The sequence below is a fragment of the Corythoichthys intestinalis genome, chromosome 11 (assembly GCF_030265065.1).
Source record: "Corythoichthys intestinalis isolate RoL2023-P3 chromosome 11, ASM3026506v1, whole genome shotgun sequence".
NCBI classification, from domain to species: domain Eukaryota; kingdom Metazoa; phylum Chordata; class Actinopteri; order Syngnathiformes; family Syngnathidae; genus Corythoichthys; species Corythoichthys intestinalis.
Window position 1 is genome coordinate 28,211,170 of NC_080405.1, and position 22,919 is coordinate 28,234,088.

Below are 22,919 nucleotides of genomic sequence, written 5' to 3' on the forward strand. Positions count from 1 at the left end.
TAGTCACAACACATGCACAGTCAACCTTTTCGCCACTGCAAAACACTGCCATATACAAACGCATTTCTCAACAAAGGTAAAAATATGAGAGTGGGTGCCGGATTATGTCAAATTCAGCAAAAATTACCACGTCAACAATGATTTCTTTTCCCCACAAAGTAATTTGGAGTACTTTGGACTAAAACTAACTACTAACAAAGAGTTGAGCCATAAACTGTGCCCCAATTTAAGGTCTGCACACTCTGAGTCTGCATTTGAAGGCCAGTTACGTCACGGCCCAATCTAGTAAAACTCGATGGGTGCTCCTCTCACACACTGATAATGTATCCTCCAAATCAGCCAATTTCAGCCAATATTGTAGGACGTAACTGTAGTATACTCCACTAAAGCCTGAGTTATGCTTCTGCATTGCGGTAGACCCTACTGCGTCAATGAGCATTCGATAGCTCTACAGCAAGGGAACGCGTTGCTCTGTAATTCACCGCCAAGCCACTAGAGGGGTATTGCGCTGTGTTTGTGCAGTTTTGGGGAACTCCTGTCGAATTTTCTTCCGGTTAGACAACAATGGCAACGGAGATGGAATGCTTCAATGTGGATCTTCAGCTCATTAACATTGAACAACAAATGTTGATCATACAAATGTCTGTAAATAAGTCACAGACTCACAGCAATCATACTGTATGTACATAATAAATGACAAAGTGCACCAACCAAAAATACGACATAAAGTGATAAAGAGCTGGCAGTTTTTGGCCGGCTGGGTCACCGCCTCGTGTGGCCATTCACTTCCGAACACACACATACTTGTCTCGGAGGTTCTTCCATTTTTTTTGATGCATTCGCTGACCTCCAGCCCCGTATTTTTAGCAATTTCCTTCCACAAATTGCTTGCCATTTGGCAATCTTTATAATGTCTTGACGAGACATTGAAAAGGTTGTCGTACTTGCGGACATCTTTGATGATATTCTCGTCGGCTTGTTTGAAAATGGCGGTGATCTCGCGCTGAACTGGAAACAATAGTCTGAGCGGACCAATCACAGTCCATTTGCGTCACGTCACCACACATTGACATGACGCCTAGTCAGGATTTTATAGAGGTGCACATCATGCTACGGCGGAGGGTCGTAAATCGGGTCCGCCATGACGGCATAGGTCTGCCGCAGAAGCATAACTCAGCCTTAACAGCCATATTTTAGATTGCATAACGTGCTACTGCCAAGCCTCAAAATTATCGTCTTAAATGGCGGAATCTACTGGCAGCATGACTTATGAATGAAAGTATTCAATTTTCTCTGAAGTTTTTAAATACACAACATTATGTATTCAACTAAAACCCCAAATTTCGGTTAAAACGTAACTGTTACGGGTTAGGGATTAGCTTGACGCTACAAAAATGTTTGCGGTTCAGAAGTTGAGTGATAGGTTTATATTGTTAAGAAAATTCATGTAACTTTTACGTGATGCAACTACGAAATACACCGGCTAGGCTAGACCGACCCAGTTGGTGACCGGGATGGAAGATCCTCTGTCAACTCTGTCTAGTAACGTCCTCCAAGGATAGATGCTAGAAGGGTGAAGGTGGGAAATTTTGAAATATCACGAAACCTGTCAATCTCTCTTTCAAGAGCAAGATAATAACCAAAAAGATTCTTAATTGTTGTGTGCCATCAGGGTTCATTGTGCCAAAAGACGGTATATTTTTGTGCACAGTAGGGAAACAGTAAATCATATCAGCATGAAATATACGAGATGCCCTTGCTGGCGAAGGGACATCATTAAGGTGCAAGCAGGGGGGATTGGAAATAGGGGTCTTGAATTATGGTCAGAGTAAGAGTTCCCAGAACGTGTGCCTCATCAACTACTGTCAAAAACTGGGTGAAAACCAGAATCATGATAGAGAGGAGGAAAGGAAAAGAAAATTCTTTTTATGAAGCATCCACAGAGGCGAACTGCCATGCTTCAAAAAGACAAACATGCATTAGATATGAGGAGGGGTGGGTCCTATGCCTTAGAGTCCAACCCTCATTGGTAGCTCAGATTGGTGAGAATATGGCAACACTCGTCAAGGGAGACGAGTGTTCACGAGGTTTGGAGTACTCAATATAGACGTGGCCTGGGATTTTGTCATTTTAACGTTGATAGTTGACGGCCGAGTAATTGCAATTACACACAAGAAAACCTAAATGTTACAACTCTTTTCATTCATTCGTCCCAGAAATTTTAACAAAGATTGGACTGATGAAGGGTCTGTCCAACAATAAGTAGAAAAAAATGCAGAAATATAGAAACCTCTAGCATTACAAAATTTCAAGTATTGTGGAAAAAAAAAAGAAAAACAAAACAAATCAACAGTCAATGCAGATTATTTTAAACCAACCAACGATCAACACTCTGTGGGAAAATTTAAAATCAAGTTGAAGTCTGATTGTTTTCATGTTTCCGTGCCACTGACACGGCTGGATGTCCTTTGCATTTGAACTGCGAGAGGCTAGCAGCAAATGATCACTGCCACCACTCACAGCTTAAATAGAAAAGAAATCTACACCGTCAATGGCAACTCAGCAGAGAAGGCCTGATGTTCACAAACCACCATAACCGCATAAGATTTTGCGCCACGACCTTGTGGGGTGGCCGCCTTCTGCAATTACATCATCGACACTCACTTTTTCACACAAGAGCCTTAATTGTTCGGCTGTCACACACAGACCGGCTTAGACACCAAGCAGATTACCTAAGAAGCCGACGTGAGATATACGCACGTCGCCCTTTTATTCCATTGTTTCAGCCTTTCAGGGATTATTAATGGCTTGCTCATTATTTTACAGCCGAATCTTTGTGATGCATAAAGACGGAGAAAAGACAGTACAGGAAGCTTCACCAGATGAATGGAGACGGATGAGATCCAAGACAAAAAAGGGCAACCTGATGAAAGGCGAAGCAGGTCTGCTTGACCTGAGGATGTTAGGGGTGTCACAGCACCACTTGTCGGGGGGCGAACATCCAGACAAAATGACAGTCAGCCCGGCCAATACCGCCAAATGCGATGAGCGTACCTCCAAAGCCATGAGACTCCGCCCAGCGTACATTACGCAAGATGTCACGCGCCGTTATGATGATGCAGAAAATCCAAAGACCTGCTGTGACAAATCCACCGCCCCCCCTCCCGAGGCACAGCTGGGGCGCCGACACGCCGCGGGTCGCATGGAACGCGATTCATCGGCGCCCGAGATGAAATGGCTTTATTTACATGAATTTGACGTCAAGCCCAAAATGGCTGCTTGTTGCTAGGCAGAGCGTGAAAAAATGGCGGGTCCAAAGAAAAGTGGCGAACCCGCAGAGCAAAGATGGCGCCTGCTGAGGAGGAGGGCGTGGCCCGATTTGCTGACTTGGGGGAAATCCACACGGCCGACTCGGCGTGGGGATGCCGAATGTTTCACACGCTAGCCAAGCTTGACGACTAAAGATCTTCAACGCAAAGTAGCGAGGTAGGGGTTACGTTTGGACTTTTTGAGCGTAAAATGACATCAGAATGCCTCGATTGTGTCTTTTAGTTGGTGAATAGCAGACAAAACAGTGTAAGCACGTTTTTTTGTTCAAGACACCTCAAAGGAAAACAAAATTCACATCATAACACTCACTAACTTACAAAAACGTTCAGGCAATGCATTGAGAAATACAATAAAATGTAAATATGTTTATTGTTGGAATCCTTTTTTATGCAGTGTAAAGTGTTTCTAATAGTCATCTTTTGATGACATACAGGTTGGACGAGTGCGAACTTGGCCTTCATATTGCAGTCACTTTAGATATGTTTATACAAACAAGGCGTGAGTCAGATTTGAAAATTTAAAAATCGGGATTGTACAGATCACATTAACATGAAAAGGAATATACCTTAATACATGTTTCCTGCAAGTTCAGTTGTATTTAACTTTTAAACTCAATACATTTCTGCCTGTTTTAAACTTTTTCAGTACAATGTTTATGGACATTTATATATTTTTGGTGCATTTTTTAAGAAATGTTTTTTGCCATTTTAGCTAAACCAGTTTTGCTATATTCCTGCAAAGTTACTATTTTCATTTGTCATATTCCACCTTTGATCGCAGAATTTTTTTGGCATGTTTTTACTTTACAGAACTGGAATTATATATAATTAATATTATATTTTATGTTATATTATATATAATACATATATAACATATATATATAGTATAATAATAATATTAAAATAATATATTTTTTCACCCCCACTGTAATATTATGACTTGACAAGTTTTCATGTCAAACTAGAACTTCATCCTGTGATCATTCGCTGCCAGCCCCCGGTAGTTTAAATGGATTGGATGTCTTTTGTTTTCCATGGCAACCAATAAGTTATGATGTGATCCTTATCACTAAAATGTGAACCTTATCACTCTAAAACGTGGATCTTGTCAAAATGTGATCAAAGACGGCTGACCTCCTTTTTCTTGTTAACCCACTATACATTTCATGCATGTGTTTTCCAAGAATGTGAAAGCAAGTTGTGTCACAACAATATGCTAACATCCCTTCAGAGGTTGTCCCCAAAGCCTCGAATGCACAAACAACCTCATGAAACCTCCCTTTTCTCACATATCATAAATTTCGATTCATACAAAGCAGAAATTAGACACCCAAGATTCAGAAGCACTTTGGGAAGATAAAGTGTCTTGGGATCAGCACATATTCATAAAAAATGTGTGTACAGTATAGCTGTCAAGAGGTTTTAATGGGGAAATGAATGGAAAGTTAACAGCAGGGTAAACACCTAACGTTTCTTCCTAGCATATTTTGTAGACTCATTGTAAGTAACCGCTTCAAAGATATGTTAAATGAGGACACTTTTGACCCAACTTCTTTTTGATGGCCGTTCATATAATGATACATTCAAGCGTGAAAAAATGCTGACATACGGCAGGTACAAAGTTAGGCTGCTGGCAAAACAAGGCTTGTGCCACACATACCTGGAAACGTCGAATCAGCTTTGCGAAGTTGAAAATGGCTTTGCAGTTGCTTATATTAGCTTGATAACATAGGGGAACATTTTTTTAATCTGTTGAGTTAGATTTTAATGTTTATATCAGAATTGCAGTCATTGTTTTTCTAGTATGTCAATTTTTTTCTCCACAACTTACCTGTTGTAACTCCATGCACACAAATAATATTAGTCGCCATATCATTTGTTAAAAAATAATAATAATAAAATGCTGTTAACTCATTGCCAGCGATAGATATCCAATGCATTTGTAGTGGGGGGCTGGCTATAGCAAATAAACATTTGTGTATTCGAAGCCACACCCCCACCTCAAATGGATTGGGCATCTAATACAGTGATAAAGTCATTTTAAATTCACAGCAGAAGAATATAAAGAGCCACATGATTGGACATCTATCAATGTCAGTTGCAGTAAAATAATAAACATTGTTATAATGCCTTTTTCTTTCAGATTTTACCGTCTTTTTTTTTCATTAAACAGACAAAAGTGCAGTATTTTTCCTTTCTTTTTCTTAAGAAAGCGTGGATCTATAGTTAAAGAAATTGATCTGAGAGGAAAACTGAGATCAGATTTTGGAGTCCTCACTCAAAAATGAGTTTATAAACAGCTGTCAGACCAAACTCGACAAAAAATTGTGTTCCCCGGTGCAATGACATACTATAAACTGAAATAAGGTGTGTAAAAGTTACAGCTACATTTTTCCAGTTTTAAAGTAGATCTTTTTTTTTTTTTAATGACTCAAATTGCTGATACTCTAGAAAAAACAAAAAGAGGACTGTTCCAGAGATGTTATTAAAGAATTTTGAATATGCTGTATAGGGGGATTAAATGAATATTAGTACAGGAGGATTACTGTATGGGATTTTTTTTAAATAAAAAATTTCAGTCAAAATCTGAAATGCAAAGAGGTGACATACCAACTTTGCCGAGAAAAGCACAATAGGTTTTCATCATTTTGGAAAACTTATCAAAATATATGACAGATTGGGGTGGAGTTCTATAATACTTTTGTTCAAAAATATACAACTTTAGATTTTATATCCTCACAAATGTGCTCCAACTTCCCAAAGTATATCACCTTGAGCCATAAGAGACGCTCAAGTAAATTTCTGGTATGTTAGCTTTAACTGGAATTTAAAAAAAAAAAAACTATCAAATCGAATGATCAGCTCTTCCAGTTCAAATGCAATGTACGTCTTTCACCGTCAATGGCACTGAAACATGATCAATCACTGCCAGCTCTCTGCTTCAATAAACCTGCACTTATTCATCAATTGTAAATCATCAATAGTGCCTCCTCCTGCTACTTCTGACGTCACTGCACGCCGCTGCTCAATTCTTTCGCACACGATCATAAAGGCGCTTTTGGACCCCACGTGACAGTTCCGTCCCCCTAATTCGTTCGAACCAACACCGGAAACCCAGGCAAGAAAGAAGTCGGAAATTATGCTTTTTTTTTTTTTATCATCCCGTGGGAAGTAAATAACCAAATCAATTAATTAACTTGACCACAACTGCGCATCTGATCAAAGAGAATATATAGAGATTTTAATAAAATATAGAATACATAGTTAATTATACAACAGGCTTCTGTACAGTACAGTAAAAGTGAATACTAATTAGGGCAGCTTTTAATGGCTGCTCACGTTGCACACATATGTGGAAATGTACATTTAAGAGAACACGCGTGTTCGTTGCAGCACTATCACAATGCTTTAGGCCTACGAGAGAGCAACACACGTTCTGTACGTATTACACTTAATTTACATTCAAAAAATCCCCGCGATGGAAGAGTTTACATTCATGTAAAGGCAGAATTAGGTTCCATGATAATAATAATAATAATAAAAGTAACGACAGCCCACAAATAGACATGTGCACAATGCTGGAGGGAAAAAAATTGCCATCACCCACTGTGGCAGTGGGCGTGTCAAAGCAAACAACAAAAACGGGAGGCTTTATTATAACACAGTTCACAACTTATCACTAAATATGTAACACGAAGAGCACAAAAAGGGACACGTGCTGCACGAGCTGTGAAACACTCACTGGACACATCATTAGGTACACCTGCAGGAGAAAACGCATTCATCAGAGTGACATGCTGGGGAAAATAATGAAGGGTCTGTTGGACACCTTTGTGGTTCATTAAATGAAGCACTGTCGAGTGTTTACTCACTGGCGGCCATTGGCGGTGATAGACGTCCAATCCATTTTGACTGGGAGGGGCTGGCATCACTCAAACCAGCGCTGCCTCCCAACACAGTCAAAATGGATCTTACGTCTATCGTCATCAATGGCACGAGTAACATTTCATCATCAAGAAGAGGAACTTTTTTATGCGTTGCTAAATAAGTTGTAACGCGTATAAAATAAATAGAAATTGCAATTTCTGGAGAAATTGGGTGGGAATGCTTTCATGCAAAGGTGACTTTTAGTAATGTTTTGGTCATGAGCAGAAGACTTTAAAATTGTAATGATTTATATTGGTAACACTAAATGTATTATGAGTCTAGTTGATTAAAGATTTTCTTTTGTGGGTCCAAAATGAAAGTCGATAAGTGAATGGAGAAGTTTTGTGGGGGTGACAATATGATTTGAATGAGCAATAGCAATGTTGCATGTGTAATCTGAAACGAAAAGGGCTTTCTTGTCCAAAATAAGAATTATATATATATATTATACATATATATTAGTTTTTTTAAGAGGGCTGTGGAGTTTTTGGTCTGAGTCGTGTATTTTATATATATATATATTTTGGAGTAGAAACCGTTTGAATATTGTGTAAAAGGTGTGGGTGGAAAAAATATAACAAAGCCTTTCAACAGTGGGGGGATACAAAAATGACCAACATGGGTTCCAATGTTAGACAAACAATTGTTTATGAAGTCAGAGGACGCAGCTTTCATTACATCATGTCTCAAAGTTTTTTTTTTTTGCAAGACAACTGGACACAGGATTCACGTCACCGGGCCACAACGTCGGCCGAGTGCGTGCTTTGAATTAATCACCTGCTTCGCAAGTGCCTCTTAGAGTTTGTTTTCTTCATTGTTGAATCATATAAATTTATTTCAATTGGTCTGCACATCATTGTGCAAGGTGTACCTAATGAAATGTCCACTGCTCGTCAGACTACGAGTCGACACCACTGTGACAAGTATACCACCCGTTGACGAAACGTTTTTGGAAGTGGGCAGACGTAAAAGTCCTGCTTTGTTGAGCAAAAGTGTGGCCGGCCTGGCCGCAGTGGTACTGGGCGGCCTGAGCCCTCATGGTGCCGCCTCCTCCTACGGCACTGCCGCTTCCGGTGCTGCTATAGGAGGCTCTCTGCAGCAACAGCGTGTCCAGCAGGGGCTGCGACCTGTTGTCGAACCCGAGTGGAAGCCGTGACCTCGAGTCGTCTGGACTCCCCGGGGACAATGACCCCACGTCGTGAATGGAGCTGAGAAGCAACGGGGACTCAGTGCCGTGATCACCAGGATGCGAGTCTCCTGCCGCGGCCACTGCGCCACCGCCGCTCGGGGCCTCCTTGGAGCCGTGGAGCTTCATGTGCTTGCGGAGCGAGCTCGGGTGCGTGTAGCACTTGTCGCAGCCTCTTACTTTGCACGTGTACGGCTTGTCGCTGGAGTGCACGTGCGAGTGCTTCTTGCGATCGCTGCTGTTGGCGAACCTCCGGTTGCAACCCTCAAATTCGCATTTGAAAGGCTTTTCACCTGCACGTGCAAATGGAGACAAAGTGGAGGGCGAGGTTAGGCCCACTTACAAGCCAGCCTTGAAAGCCGCTGAGAGAGAGTAATTAGATAATGGGCTGGAAATCTACTACTACATTTCTCCTATTGCAATATATTTTTCAATTATGGCATTATCTTTCCAGACGGCTCTGATAAGATTATGCAGGTGTATTGTACCTAATGTTTTGGCAGTTATCCTCACGTCACCTTCTCCTCCTTTTCTTTTCTTTTTTTTTTTTTTTTTTTTTTTTTTTTAAACTTTTGATATTAGAGCCCCAAAAGATGTTCTCAACAAGTGATGGAGTGACTTTCACTCGGAAATGTAGGTCAAGTTGCCTTGGTGCGTTTGCCTTGCAGTTGCTAGGGAGAATCGTTGAAATGCGTGTGGGTTTTTCCCCCCTTTCTTCCTCCCAATTGCAGACACTGCACACATGGGCCAGATAATCATAAATACATATTCGGTTTCGTAGAGCCTTGTAAGTGAATGACTTTTATTGTAATCATAAAAAATGAGACAGTGAATGTACTCACAGCATGGGGGCAAGTCGTTAATTCCTGCTTTCATTATGCAAACCATTTACAATGAAAGTCATGGCATATTATCTTCATGTTATTATTATTGTTATTGTTGGTATAAATGTATATTTTTACCGAGTTCACACTTGCAGTGGCTTCATTTTGCCTTTATTTATTTTAATATAAGCAATGATTATAACGAAGAAAAAATTTATTCTTTACTGCTAATAGTATTACACTTTTAGTTAAAACAAAGATTCAATGAACTCAAATCATTAACACTGAAGTTGTTAAATTATAATAAATGTCAGAAGTTTTGCTATTTTGAAAGTTGGCCTTACCGCATTTCCATCAACGAAATACGAACTACTGGTTCTTGTTTCATACCATATCTTAACGATAGTTCAATAAATAAAACATAAAATGTCATCGAACAATTTTGTAAAAAAAATAAATAAATAAATAAATAAAAAAAGTGCTTGCTTGTTGTTCCATCAAAAATCATTACCGTAAGCAATAATTCATTATTTAGAGTTTAAGGCCCCAAAAATGTTTTAATTATATAAGAGTAGTGGTGATATTGTGCCTATTTCCTGCAGTTATTTTAAACATCATCTTGAATTATATATATATTTTTTTCAAATAAAAAATTCTAAGAAAAAATATGTTTAATTCTATTCTTCAGTCATTATTACTAATGTAAGTTATTTTATCCAGCATTGTATATATTTGATTCAGTCCGTTTTAAAAATCATTTATGTCTTTGAAAACGCTAAAATGATAACGAATTATACGGGTAAATGTGTAATAAATAGTTAATCATGTTGATTGATTAAAAAGGAGGCACTAACACTTCAGTCAAAAATATAATAATAATAATAAAATTTATCTTTGGGGGGGGGGCTCTCTCTACTTGCCAGCAATGTGGATGGGAAAGTGGTCCCAGCATGGGAGGCCCACGCACCACCCGCGTAACCGCCACGTCACAAGCTCTCCGGTGTCCCGGGATTTATTTAATAATTTCATTGGAATGAAGTGGGAGCGGCCCCCGTGCAGTGCTGCCTATATATACAGTAGGGGCGCTGCACTGCTTGACTCATTTCTTGCATTTGTCCTATAGGACGAGTCATGCCTGGGGAAAAGCACCAGTCATGATAATAATTATATATTCATACTCGCATTATTTAACGGAATTGTAATATTTATGTGCCATTGACACCGATAGACGTTCAATCCATTTTGTTTGGGAGAGGCTGACAGCAAATCACTGCCCACCCTTCCAGTTAAAATAGATTGGACGTCTATCACCGTCGATGGCTATCACAAAACTGAAAGTCCGTTATATTATTCTAAGTGTTCATCTAAGTGTATATTTTGAGTGCATTAATAATATGTATTATTGCTTAAGAGAGCTTTTTTTCCCATCATAATGAAGAGCATGACAGCTTCCTAAATGGTAAATTAGCAACTGTCAATCTATGCAGAGCCATTCAGCATAGGTAATCCATTGCAAATTGAGTTAAGGAACAAACCTGTATGCGTCCTCTTATGGATTTTGAGATTCTCCGACCTGGCGAAGACCTTCTCGCAGCCGTGGAAGGGGCAGGGAAAGGGCTTCTCCCCAGTGTGGACCCTGACGTGGTTGACCAGCTTGTATTTGGCTTTGAAGGGCTTGCTGTTGCGGGCGCACCTCTCCCACCGGCACACGTACTCGGCCTGCTCCGCCGCGCCGACGTGCTCCACGGTCACGTGGCTGACGAGCTCGTACATGGTCCCGAAGGCTCTGGAGCACGCCGGCCCGTCGGGGCTCCACTTGCACACCAGCTCGCTCTTAACTTTGGCGCCGCACCTGAGGAGCGCGTCGCTTCCGCCGCGGTGGTGCACGAAGGGTTTGTAGAGCCCCAGGAAGGGCGTAACGCCTCCCTTGGGACTCGCGGCGCCCCCGTACGGGTGGCCCCGGGTGAGGAGGTCGCCGGGTATGCCCAGCATCACCTGACCGTGCTCGCCGCCGGAGGCCTGCTCCTGGTAGCTGGTAAAAAAGGAGCCGGTTCTGGCGTCCCTGCAGCCGGTGAAGTCCCGGTAGCGCGCCTGGTGGTTCCCCCTTGACGGCGCAAGCTGCTCGGTGCCCGGTGGCATGCCGCCTCCGACGAGGAAGCCCCTAGGGCCGGGCTGCTCGAAGTAGTGGGGGAGCGAGTGGTCAACGTATGCACTGGACCTCGTCTCGGGGTAGTCTCGCAAAGAGCGCGAGGGGCAGAGTTTTAAGGAAGTGCCAGTGGGGAGTCCCGTGTGCTCCCCTGCCAAAGGTGGCAGCACCACGCTGGGTTCACTGCTCCTCTCCCCCGGGTTGACGCTGCACGGGAGAGGGAAGCCTGCACTGAACCTCGCCTGCAGGCTTGTCATGTTTGGGTGCAAAGTTAGCGTGCGGCAAACTGGGGGAGATTTGTTTTAAAAAGAAAAACAGACGGGACAGCACGTTGAAAATGTCTGCTCCCAAATGGCCATTTATCATCTGCATGTGAAATTGTTGGCCGTGAACTTGGCGGCGGAAAGACGCACAGGAGTACTGAAAGTTGCCGCGAGTCCCATCTCGCCCGCACTTTCTTTCCTTTTGCCCTCTTGATTTGCGGCAATAACCGTGGTAGTAAAAGTGCCCCCGCAAACAGGCCGCGGCGCAAAATATAAAAGCACAGCAGGCACAGCGGCTTGTTTCAATGGGAGCTTTGGGATTGGCTGGAATGCGGCGTGATTGACAGACGCTGGGGTCTGTTTTCAGGAGGGGTGGGCTGCACAGCGCGGCCGCTCACTGCACGACACCCTTTTCAAATCGAGCAGAGAAAATGCTTTGAAAAGTGCCAGCAATACTCCCAAATATTGCTCGGGGCGCTTTTCTTGGCCCACCAAGACAAACCGGCAACTGCACAAGAAGAAAAACGTTTATCGTGGGCCAAGTCCAGTTGATTGAATATGACTGCAGCAAAAACACAAGACAATAGCGGTCCCGAGTCTGATTTGCCAGTTTGGAAATTCCTCTGGAAAGAAAATAACGCACCGTGTGTCCAGGACGATTATCGTCAAATCCTAATTGGAATTCCAGGTTTTCAAAAGTTGTGAAAATCTTATTTCGAATGTTTCCTGCACTCGTGTTTGTTTTTACAGAAGCGGAACAAGAATGTCAAATATGGAAACATTTGTGTGTAATGCAACACGTTGGAGCTTTGTGCTGCACGATCATTAAAATTAATAGTCATGAAAGGTACGCCGTGCTTCTTGCAGCAGCAGCAGCAGCAGCAGCACAGCTCCGTTATGTAAAAATGCAAATGAGGAAACGTGACAAACTAACTTTCTCAGCTTCAGTGGCTGAGAAATAAAATACAAAAATATATATTTATTCTTGCATTTTCGTCATAAATCAACAATGTATTTCAGCCTGAAGAAAAAAAAGTAACCCTTTAGCAGAGTTGACATTTTGATATACGAAAGCATTTACAATGCAATGCTGACGTCAGCTGCAGAGGTTCCTCGACAGTGACAAAGCAACAACAACTAAAAAGATAACTCACAAGGGTACCCAACATTAAAGTGATTGTAATGCACAGCCAGTGTTGGTCAACCTTTGACCCTGAGTATTTCCGAAAATAGGTCGAGGTTGAAGGTCATTAAAGGGCAATAAAACCAAAGGTTTCAATCGGCTATTCATTGTGCACTACAGGGCAGAACGTAAATAAATAAACTGAGGGCACCTTTTGGGCATGCATTAACAAAATAACAACATTAATGTTATTCATATGCAAGGTGATTCAAAAAGAATGTGCCAAAATCGTCATGTGACATGTGACAGATCAAAATACTTAAAAAAAAAAAAAAAAAAGTTACAGAACTTCTAGCTTGGACACAGGTCCAATATACCCAACAAATAAGCCGCACCGGACTATAAACCGCAGGATTCAAAATGAAGGAAAAAAGTAGCGGCTTATAGTCCGAAAATTACATAAGTTCAAGTTTTCAAATCAAGTGCTCAAAGGTAGCCATTACCGGCACTTGAAATAAATGAAATAATACTTTAAGTTATGTTCAACACATTTGCCTATGCCAGAGTTTTGCAATGTTTTTCAGTTTTTACATATCTCTTGATTTAGGCACATTGTTTTTGAATCACCCTCTATATCTTTACCTCAATAAATTAAATCAAAAGTGGACTCATATCCATTATTACTTCATTTTGTAATTTAATTATTACCACATTTAGCATGTATTTACACATACTAGTATACACATAGGAATACATTTATATATAAATATGTATAAATACACATACTTCATAGATACAAATAAGTATATATATATAAAAAAAAACTAATGTAAATATATTCCTGGAGTTATTAGGTTCAATAGATATAATATAGTTACGTGATTAATCTCCATACATTTACATTGCAAGTTAATAACTTGATTTATTTCCAAGAATTGCATAAGATCACACTAAGATTTTTAAGCCATTTTTTTCTTTATTTTCAGGTTGTCAGTGCATGGCCATTGGTGGTAGAAGTGTGACAGGCCATTTGAAATCTGTTGTGACTAGTACAGTGTAAATATGTTTCTCACCTATTTAATCATTAATGGGGTCATATCCAGGGAGCAAAAAGCAGTCAGAGGTACTCTGTGTGAACAGCAAACACACGACGCCACTGTTTTCACAACATGTCAGGAAAACATGCCTTTTTTTTTATATATATTGAAAACTAATACATGGTTTGGGTGGTATTTTTTTAAAGTCCCATGATGGTCAAAGTATATCAGTACACATTGTTAAATTGTAGGAACACTTTCGTTCAGAACGTTTGAGGGATTTTTATAATGTTCTTCTAATTAATACGTGTTTAAAATTGGGTAAAGGGCCGAGTCTTATATTCTTGCGGACCATATGTGGCCCACGGGCTGCAGGTTCCCCACCTTGTAGTGGACCAGTGTTTACAAATATACAAAAATATACTAACATTTTTATACAGATTTGGCCTTGATTTGCATGTATGTCTATTGGTTATTTTTGTAAATGTGTGTGTGTGTGTTTCTAATTATATGTTTGGGGGTGTGCATGTGTGTGTCCACTTGCTGACAGAGGCTTTATATATTAAACAAGATTATTAGATGACTAAATTCACTTTGTCAAATGGTTTCCCAAATTTTACACCAAATAGCACCCAAAAACAATGCCGAGAAGTGCAAGTACAACTGAGATCAGAATGTAGTAGCATTGCAGGCCCAAATGTTCACAAAATAAGATGGTGCCATTTCTAAAAAGTATGTTTGTTTTAATTCCACTCGATTATCGCATAAATATCAGAGGCATTTTCCATTTGTGGTCACAATATCAACTGAAAGTTCACATGTGCTTGCTTTCCAGTGAAAAAAGAAAAAAATAAACTAGTGCAGTAATGTAAGCTGAAAAATATTAAGATCTAACTCTTTATATATATATATATATATATATATATATATATATATATATATATATATATATATATATACACATACACATATATATATCTAAGGCAGCAATTTTAGCAGACTGTTGTGTTGAAATAATTTAATGAGTTGTGTTGACTTTTATGATTAGGTTAGGGTTTAATACAACTAGCAATAGTTGTGTAAATATGTAAACTGTCGATTCTTTGTTGTGAAATGTGGAAAATGGAAACTTTCTGAAAATAACAAAAATGAAAATAACCTTGTAATTGCGATACCATCCAACTATATATATGTAAAAAATTATAGTAAGACAATTGCTTTTTTGTTAATTCTATTATATTAGAATGTTTGTTTAGATTTACATACACGTGAAAATCAGAAAAGAGTAATATAATAGTTTTTCTTTTATTAGTGTGTGTGTAAACCCTCAAAATGACTGGCAATTGCACCAAAGCAACATGAGAACAAAATGTTCCTAATGATTCAATGAAAACAATGCAAATTTCCAATAAAAATTGCATCTCCACAGTTTTCTATTGTAAATTCTAATGTCTTGAACTTTAAAGTTAAATACAACTGAAATGTGAAAGTCTGAGCACATTTAAATACAACTGAAATGTGAAAGTCTGAGCACATACTCCACTTCGAAAATGCCTAAACTACATTGTATAAACTATATGAAGGAAACAATACGACCTAATATAATATACAAAAACCGGGTTTACGTCTATTAAACAACAACTTGGCAAATCAAGCCTCTGTCGTCACCACAATCTTGAGTTTTAGCTCATGTTGCTTTTCACAATACTATCATTTACAAGCCATTGAAGGTAAAAACAATCAAGCACACCTCCACATATATGACGACAGCTGCGCAACTATGCTAGCATGGCACAAGTGTTTACTAACACAAGTCAATCTAGTATTGCAATGTTGAGTCCACTGAGACCGAGCAGTGACAAAGCACATCATGATGTATGCATGCTGGACTCAATGAAAAGTCCAAATGGCAAGCCAGTCAGTTGTCATCTGCACAGCAAACCTGACTCATCAATTGGTTTTTAAAAATACAGGATAAAGATGTATACTCAAAACATGCATGGAAAATGACAAGCTGTGTAAAAAAATGGTGTATTTGGCCAAAGCACTACGAGCCTCTGGGGGGGAGAAAATAAAGACAGAATGCAAACGTTGCATGCTAATTACTGTACGGGGAAATTCAAGTCAGCCAACATATTTTTGTTGGGATATTGTCAAAAATCCAGATTGCTCTCAAAGAGAGAGAAGGCAAACAAGAGCACCATTCTATTTTGGAAAGGTTCGAGCACAGCAAGCCTTGGAGTCGGATTAGGCAGCACGACAGCAAAAATGTGTGGAAATGCATCACAACAATGCAGTACTCCACGTTGAATTCATTCAACACTACCGTATGTATATGCAGCAGGTCTATTAGGAGGCATACACATATTCACTTGCTGAAGTTTTCATTAGGTGAGCCAATACAAAAGATACAAACTCACTTTTCATTAACACTAAAGAGTCTTCATTCATACACATGCTACTTTTTATTAACCTCTGTAAATCACAACCTTAAGAAAAACAGAAGCAGCTCTACAACAACAATACCACAGATAAACACAACTGCATCAATAAAACGTCATTTGGTGAATCAACAACATGATTCCAAATCCCTGTGTAGTGAAAATGCAAAACAAAATGTGGCTTTACCATTGGACTCCAGCAGCATGCATGCATGGATGGATAGGCCTGCCCTCTCACATGAGGTGTGCACTATAGCACCCCTGCAATATTGTCATAGTTTCGCATTGCGCGCATGCGCAGTCGCTAGCAGATTATGTTGGAGCCAATGAGGCAACCCCAAAAACGGCCCGATGAGGTAATCCCGGCCCGAGATAACAAAATAATCAAATTACACACTACACACAATGTTATATAATATTACACATGGTTTAATTAGTGCATTTAGTGCAATGGGGACATTTTTACTTTCATTCTGGAAGTCAAATACTTGGGGTCATATAAAATTAATCAATTAATCTCACACATACAAACTTTGACAGGTTTCACGATAAAATGCTGCCAAGTGCCAACTTGTCACATGTAAACAGGTCATATTCACACACACACACACACACACACACATTTTCCAAAATCATGCATGCAGCCCCGCCCCCTTGGGGCAGAACAACTACCCATCTATCACACATGCTGCCTTCACTGTCATGCAGAAAGTCAGACAACTCACCTCTCCGAGTGATGAGAGTGGATGGGGTGGGAGGGTGAATGGGGAAAAGTTGTAGCCGCTGGATGAACGGTGATGAAGGTAGGAAATGAAATGACGAGGCTGATTTTGGAGACTTTTTATGGGGAGGCCCTTCAAAAATAGAGGACGTGAGAAGCTCCTTCCTGGGACAGATTGAAAGTGTGTGTGGATGGGGTGTAAGTAAGGGGGGGTCATGTGAAAGGCTTGCGGTTAAAAAGCGCCGCTTGAAGCACTCAACACGTCTGTGAACTTGATCAGATTGTATGTGTCCTGCAGAGAGTCAGCGGTATCCCTCTGAAACTCGCTCAATGCAGGACCCCCACCCTTCCTTCTTTTGGGGGCTAAGCACAAAAAAAAAATCTCAGGATATTACAATTACTGCCATCTTTCTGTCTGTCTTTTATCCCCCACCACCACCATGCACAAGTCTGCCTTCACCCTCCCACCCTCCTCTTCTTCACTCCCTCCACCCCTCAGTCTTACACCCTATTGAGATTTGCTGGAAGACCCCCCCCACACACACACACACACACACACACATAAAAAGGTCTTTTAAGATGCTTCAAGAAAGCAGCTTTCTGAATCCATGCCTATAGCTAGATAGCTAGATAGCTAGATAGATAGATAGATAGATAGATAGATAGATAGATAGATAGATAGATAGATAGATAGATAGATAGATAGGTAGGCAGACAGACAGACAGATAGATCCATCCATCCATTAATTTGTTTGGACCCCGTTATGCAACATGCTTACCCCGAGCGTGAGTTAGGGGGGAGCCGGCTGCTCGTGCCCCCACTGGCGCTCGGAGCGCCACCGGCTCATATTTACCTGCAAACTAACGCCGGCGAGAGCCAATGAGAAGGCGTCGGCTGAGACGAGCTGCCATCTTCAATCGGCAATGGTGCCAATCACTGGAAATCCGGCCAATTAGCGGCCTCGCTACGGGTCACGTGTGAGTCGGGGAGTCGACCCGCGATTGGCTGGCGTAGCTCTGCCTCCTGAGTTCATTTATGTTCTGGGAGTGAGTGATTGACTTTATCAGTCCAAGGACATCATCCGCGTGGAAAGGGGGGGAAGTTTGAGCCTGGTTCTCACGGAGCGCGCTCGACGGGAGTTTTCCTCCTAAGTCTCGCAGAGGATTCTTCCCCGTTTTCGGGGGGCTCATTTCGGGGCATTGATTTTGATTCCCGGCCGGCGGTGCGGCAAATCTCGGCGCAGCGGCTGCAGCGTGTGCGCTCCGCTAAACTGGATTTTAAATTTCTTTTCTCCTAAGTTTTTTTTTTTTTTTTTTTTTTTGCCCCCCTCCCACGCTCATGACTATGCTTCTCGATAGCGGTCCGCAGTTCGCGTCGCTAGGAGTGGGCGGCTTCGGGGCACCAAGGCACCCCGACATCGGCAACAGGGACGCGAGCCTGGGACTCAACCCGTTCAGCGAGTCCTCGCACTCGGCGGCGTTCAAAATCAGCCCCGTGGGCCACGACATCGCCTCCGGTCAGACGTCCGCCTTCACCCCGCAAGCCGGCGGCTATGCGGCGGCTCTGGGACACGCGCACGGCGGTCAGGTGGGCTCGTACGGCGGGGGGGCGTTCAATTCCACGCGGGACTTTCTCTTCCGGAACCGAAGCGTGGGGGACTCCGGCGCTCCGAGCGCGCAGCACGGGCTCTTCGCCGCCTCGGCCGGGAGCCTCCACGGGCCACCGGGTATCGCGGAAAACCCGGGCCATCTTCTCTTTCCCGGACTCCACGAGCAGAGCGTGAGCCACCCGTCGCCCGGCGGCCACGTCGTCAACAGCCAAATGCACCTGGGTTTGCGCGGGGACCTTTTTGGGCGGGCAGACCCGTACCGGCCGGTGGCCAGTCCGCGCACGGACCCGTACGGTGCGGCGGCGGCGGCGGCACAGCTGCACAACTACAACCACCCCATCAACATGAACATGGGCATGAACGTGCCCAGCCACCACGGCCCGGGGGCCTTCTTCCGCTACATGCGGCAGCCCATCAAGCAAGAACTGTCGTGCAAGTGGATAGACGAGCACCAGATGAACAGACCCAAAAAGACGTGCGACAGGACGTTCAGCACCATGCACGAAATGGTCACGCACGTATCCATGGAGCACGTCGGAGGACCCGAGCAGAGCAACCACATCTGCTTCTGGGAGGACTGCCCTCGGGAGGGAAAGTCCTTTAAGGCCAAGTACAAACTCGTCAACCACATCCGGGTGCACACGGGCGAGAAGCCCTTCCCCTGCCCCTTCCCGGGCTGCGGGAAAATATTCGCCCGCTCGGAGAACTTAAAAATCCACAAAAGAACGCACACGGGTAAGACCCACTATATAAAATGTGTGTGTGAGAGACGTGCTGCTGTCGTTCCCACCGCGTGTCTGTCGAGTGTGTGTGTACGGTCCACTCGTAAACTGTTGCTTCAGTGTTTACTAAAGTGAGAGTAGTCGCGATGAATAAATAAAAGCTGATGGAAGCAGCGTTTAGCGCACTTGTGCGGCTGAAAACAAAACGCAGGTTACGCTGTTATATAACATGCGCTTGAATGATTTGGGTGATTTGCGCGTCCCTCCCTGCAGGTGAGAAGCCGTTCAAGTGTGAATTCGACGGCTGCGACAGACGCTTTGCCAACAGCAGCGACCGGAAGAAGCACATGCACGTGCACACGTCGGACAAGCCGTACATCTGCAAAGTGTGCGACAAGTCCTACACGCACCCTAGCTCTCTCAGGAAACACATGAAGGTAATTAACGTCTTCATTAGACGCCTTAAATACATTAGCTACGATTAAACATGTGTTAAATAGCCCCTCCCTCCTTGTTGTTTTGTTTTAAACTTTCATTCTAACAATAATTATGAATTTTCTTCCTCCTCCTATTCACGGCAGGTCCACGAGTCCCAAGGGTCCGAATCGTCCCCGGCAGCAAGTTCTGGATACGAGTCGTCCACACCCCCGGTTCTGGGCTCGGCCTCCAACGAGGACCCGACAAAAACACCCCCGTCAGCCGTGCAAAACACGTCTGGACACAGCGAAGGGCTGGCGCCTAACTTTAACGAATGGTACGTTTGAGGACGAAAAGCAAATGAAGCCCGACGTGGAGGGAGCGCGAGGATATGGATTTTAAAACAACAACAACTGAGACTTTTTTCCTGACTCTCAAAACACACACACACGTTCAGTCTAACACACTCACACACAAAATGGGACAAGCAAGAAAGCGTCCGAGCTCAGGATTTACCCAAATTGGACTTTTCATTCCGCAGTTTGGAGGAATTCAAATGAAAATAAAAGGAAAACAGCAGAACACACATTAAGTCATTGTGTTATTTTTCCCTTTTGAGTTGAAAAAAAAAACCATACAGGAGAAAAAAATGATTTATTTTTCATTTCATGTATTTTCTCAAAATGTTATTTAAAAATAAAAAGAATAAAAAGGGAGGGTTATTTCACTGTTTTATATGATTAAAGGGTGTTCTGTCACCCCTTCAATTGATTGTTGGAACTTCAGTCTTAAGAAAACGTGCCAAAGTCTTTTTTGTCATGAACTTGAACAAAGTTTAAAAGAATACAAAAAAAAAAAAAAAAACTGAAATAAATATTATACTCGTGAATGTATTTCCTTGTTTGATGGGGTCGAATCTGTTGTCAACGTCCGTTTTTCGGGTGGAGAAAAAAAATGAAATGTGGTATTAGGTTACGATTGTTGCCGTTGAATATAATAATAACGTTGCCTTTTGTTAATATGCCGTTGTAAATACATATCCATGATGCCATATTTATCAATTTGTAATTTAATTATGGGTATAAGTTCTGAAACGTTAAAAAATATTTATGGAAATGTTTTTTTCTAACAACAAGTGTACAGTTTGGGCTCAGCTTCACTTAAAACAACAACAAAACAACAAGCTCCACCATGGCGATTGTATCCTTTTGTCTTTTCCTTTTCTTTCCTTTTTTTTTTTTTTTTTTAAACCGGTAGGCCTACACGTGTCTTATTGCATCGAATAATAAATAGTCTATATATGGATATGATGGATTTGTCTATATATGATGCAAGCTATTCCCCATATTTTCTTTAAGAGACCATTGACATGTACATGTGTGACCTTGAAAGAGGTTTAAGAAGCTATAAAACGGTTCTGTGGATATCTTTATGTGAGAGGGCAAAATTTTAACTTTGGTTTTGTATATTTTACTTTTTTAGAATCAGACATATAGATGTCAAATCTGTAGCATTAAAAAAATAACTCAGCCTATTGCACTCTTTGTTACGAAAAAGCGTGCTGATTTCCAAATCAAGGTGACAGAAATTCAAATTTGGGAGTCATTCAATCAAATAAATGCAACATTTATTTTATTTTATATTTTAAAGGAATAGTTCCAATAATGTCTTTGTGCAAGTATGTTTTTAAATGTGTGCATCGGCAACAATGGAACTGTCACAAGAAAATAAAAAAAAAAGTTTTTTGTCTGTCAGCCTGCATTGTTTTCGACGTAATTGTGTGGCAAATAAGCGTGTTCTCTGTTGTGGTGTTTGCATTTAGAGCAGTTTGATGATGCTTGTTTTTTTATGTGGGACTAACTTGTCAAGATGATTTTTTGTGTTGTAAAAAAATAGTGAAAGGAATTTTAGATTTATGTGGAACTTTTATTTTGGAGGGGTTAAAAAAAAGAGTTACAGCATTGCATTGTAACCTATTCTCAAGAATTCAATATTATGCAGACACAAAGTATATTGTGAGAACAATATCAGACCACCAGCACTAACTTTAAAAATAAAATGTACAAAAAAAAACGGTACCTCGTGACAGTGAGATAAGGAAAAAACGTTTATTTAATTAAATAATTTAAGGAGTATATGTTTTATATGCTATTTTATATACCTTAATTTAAAGACAAACTACTTTTTCTTATGCCCGCCCCTCATCCGCAGAGCAAAAATGTGAAAATATCGTCTGTATAAAACAAAAAACAGCGAGAATGTGATGTTGTAACACTTTCTGGGAGATATGGGTCATATTTCGAGGAGGAGGAGAAAAAAAATATTTTGTGTCACTGTGCCACACTGAGGCAAATGTTAGGCCCACGTTCATGCCTTAGCCTGTAAAAGACCACCAGGCAAAATTGGGCTTACTGTGTATTTTTGCTTTCTTTTCACACAGCAAATGTGATTTTTTTTTTTGACTGGAATTAAAAACAAAACATTCAGCAAAAGCGCCTTCCAGGTGATTATTTCTTATTGTTATTATTATGCTCAGCATGTTATGTGCTTGCACCAGACTGCAAGGAGTCACTTGAACTTGACACCAAGGGAGGCGCCATTTTAGTATCCTGGCTTGCGACGTGACACTTCATCTCACGTGATGTGAGAAGTTCAACTCATTGGCTGTCTTTGAAGTTATGTTTCAGTGCCATTGACGGCAATGTACGTCCAATCCGTTTTCACTGGAAAGTCTGAGATCATTTGCTATCAGCCATTCCCAATGGAAATTGATTGGACGTCTATCAACGTTAGTGGCAAAAAAAAATCCATAGTCATAGGATGAAATTCAGACACTTCTCCTTAAAATGGCGTGACTACAACAGCAACATCCTCAGCCTATTTGAGACAGATTCCCATTTTACTCCCACTTTTGCGCAAGCGCGATCATTCCTTTGATTTCTGTTCTTTCAGCCTCCCCCTCCTCTTTGCTTCCTCCTCAGCTCGTCTAGTCGCACATTTCAAGTTCCTATCAGTGACGTCAAAAAAGAGAGACCCTACTAGAAGGGGCATAAAACCAAATGCGCGCGTAAAGATGCCGTTAACACGCATTAATTTGAAAGTCAAATGATGGCAATGCATTGTTTTTTTTTTTTTTTTCATGTATATTTTTTAGGGGGGTACGCTACAGTAAG

The 22,919-nt window shown here is 41.4% G+C and overlaps 2 protein-coding genes across 2 annotated transcripts; one reads left to right on the forward strand and one right to left on the reverse strand.

The window, feature by feature from the left end:
* Positions 1-6,465: 6,465 nt before the first annotated feature.
* On the reverse strand, positions 6,466-11,939 carry zic6 (zic family member 6). The gene is made up of 2 exons (XM_057850626.1): positions 10,802-11,939; positions 6,466-8,735 (listed from the first exon to the last, which is right to left on the reverse strand). The coding sequence occupies exons 1-2, from the start codon at positions 11,667-11,669 to the stop codon at positions 8,155-8,157; spliced, it is 1,449 nt and encodes a 482-aa protein (XP_057706609.1). The 5' UTR covers positions 11,670-11,939; the 3' UTR covers positions 6,466-8,154.
* Positions 11,940-18,033: 6,094 nt separating this feature from the next.
* On the forward strand, positions 18,034-22,238 carry zic3 (zic family member 3 heterotaxy 1 (odd-paired homolog, Drosophila)). Its single transcript, XM_057850627.1, has 3 exons — positions 18,034-19,342; positions 19,603-19,766; positions 19,911-22,238. The coding sequence occupies exons 1-3, from the start codon at positions 18,337-18,339 to the stop codon at positions 20,091-20,093; spliced, it is 1,353 nt and encodes a 450-aa protein (XP_057706610.1). The 5' UTR covers positions 18,034-18,336; the 3' UTR covers positions 20,094-22,238.
* Positions 22,239-22,919: the final 681 nt, after the last annotated feature.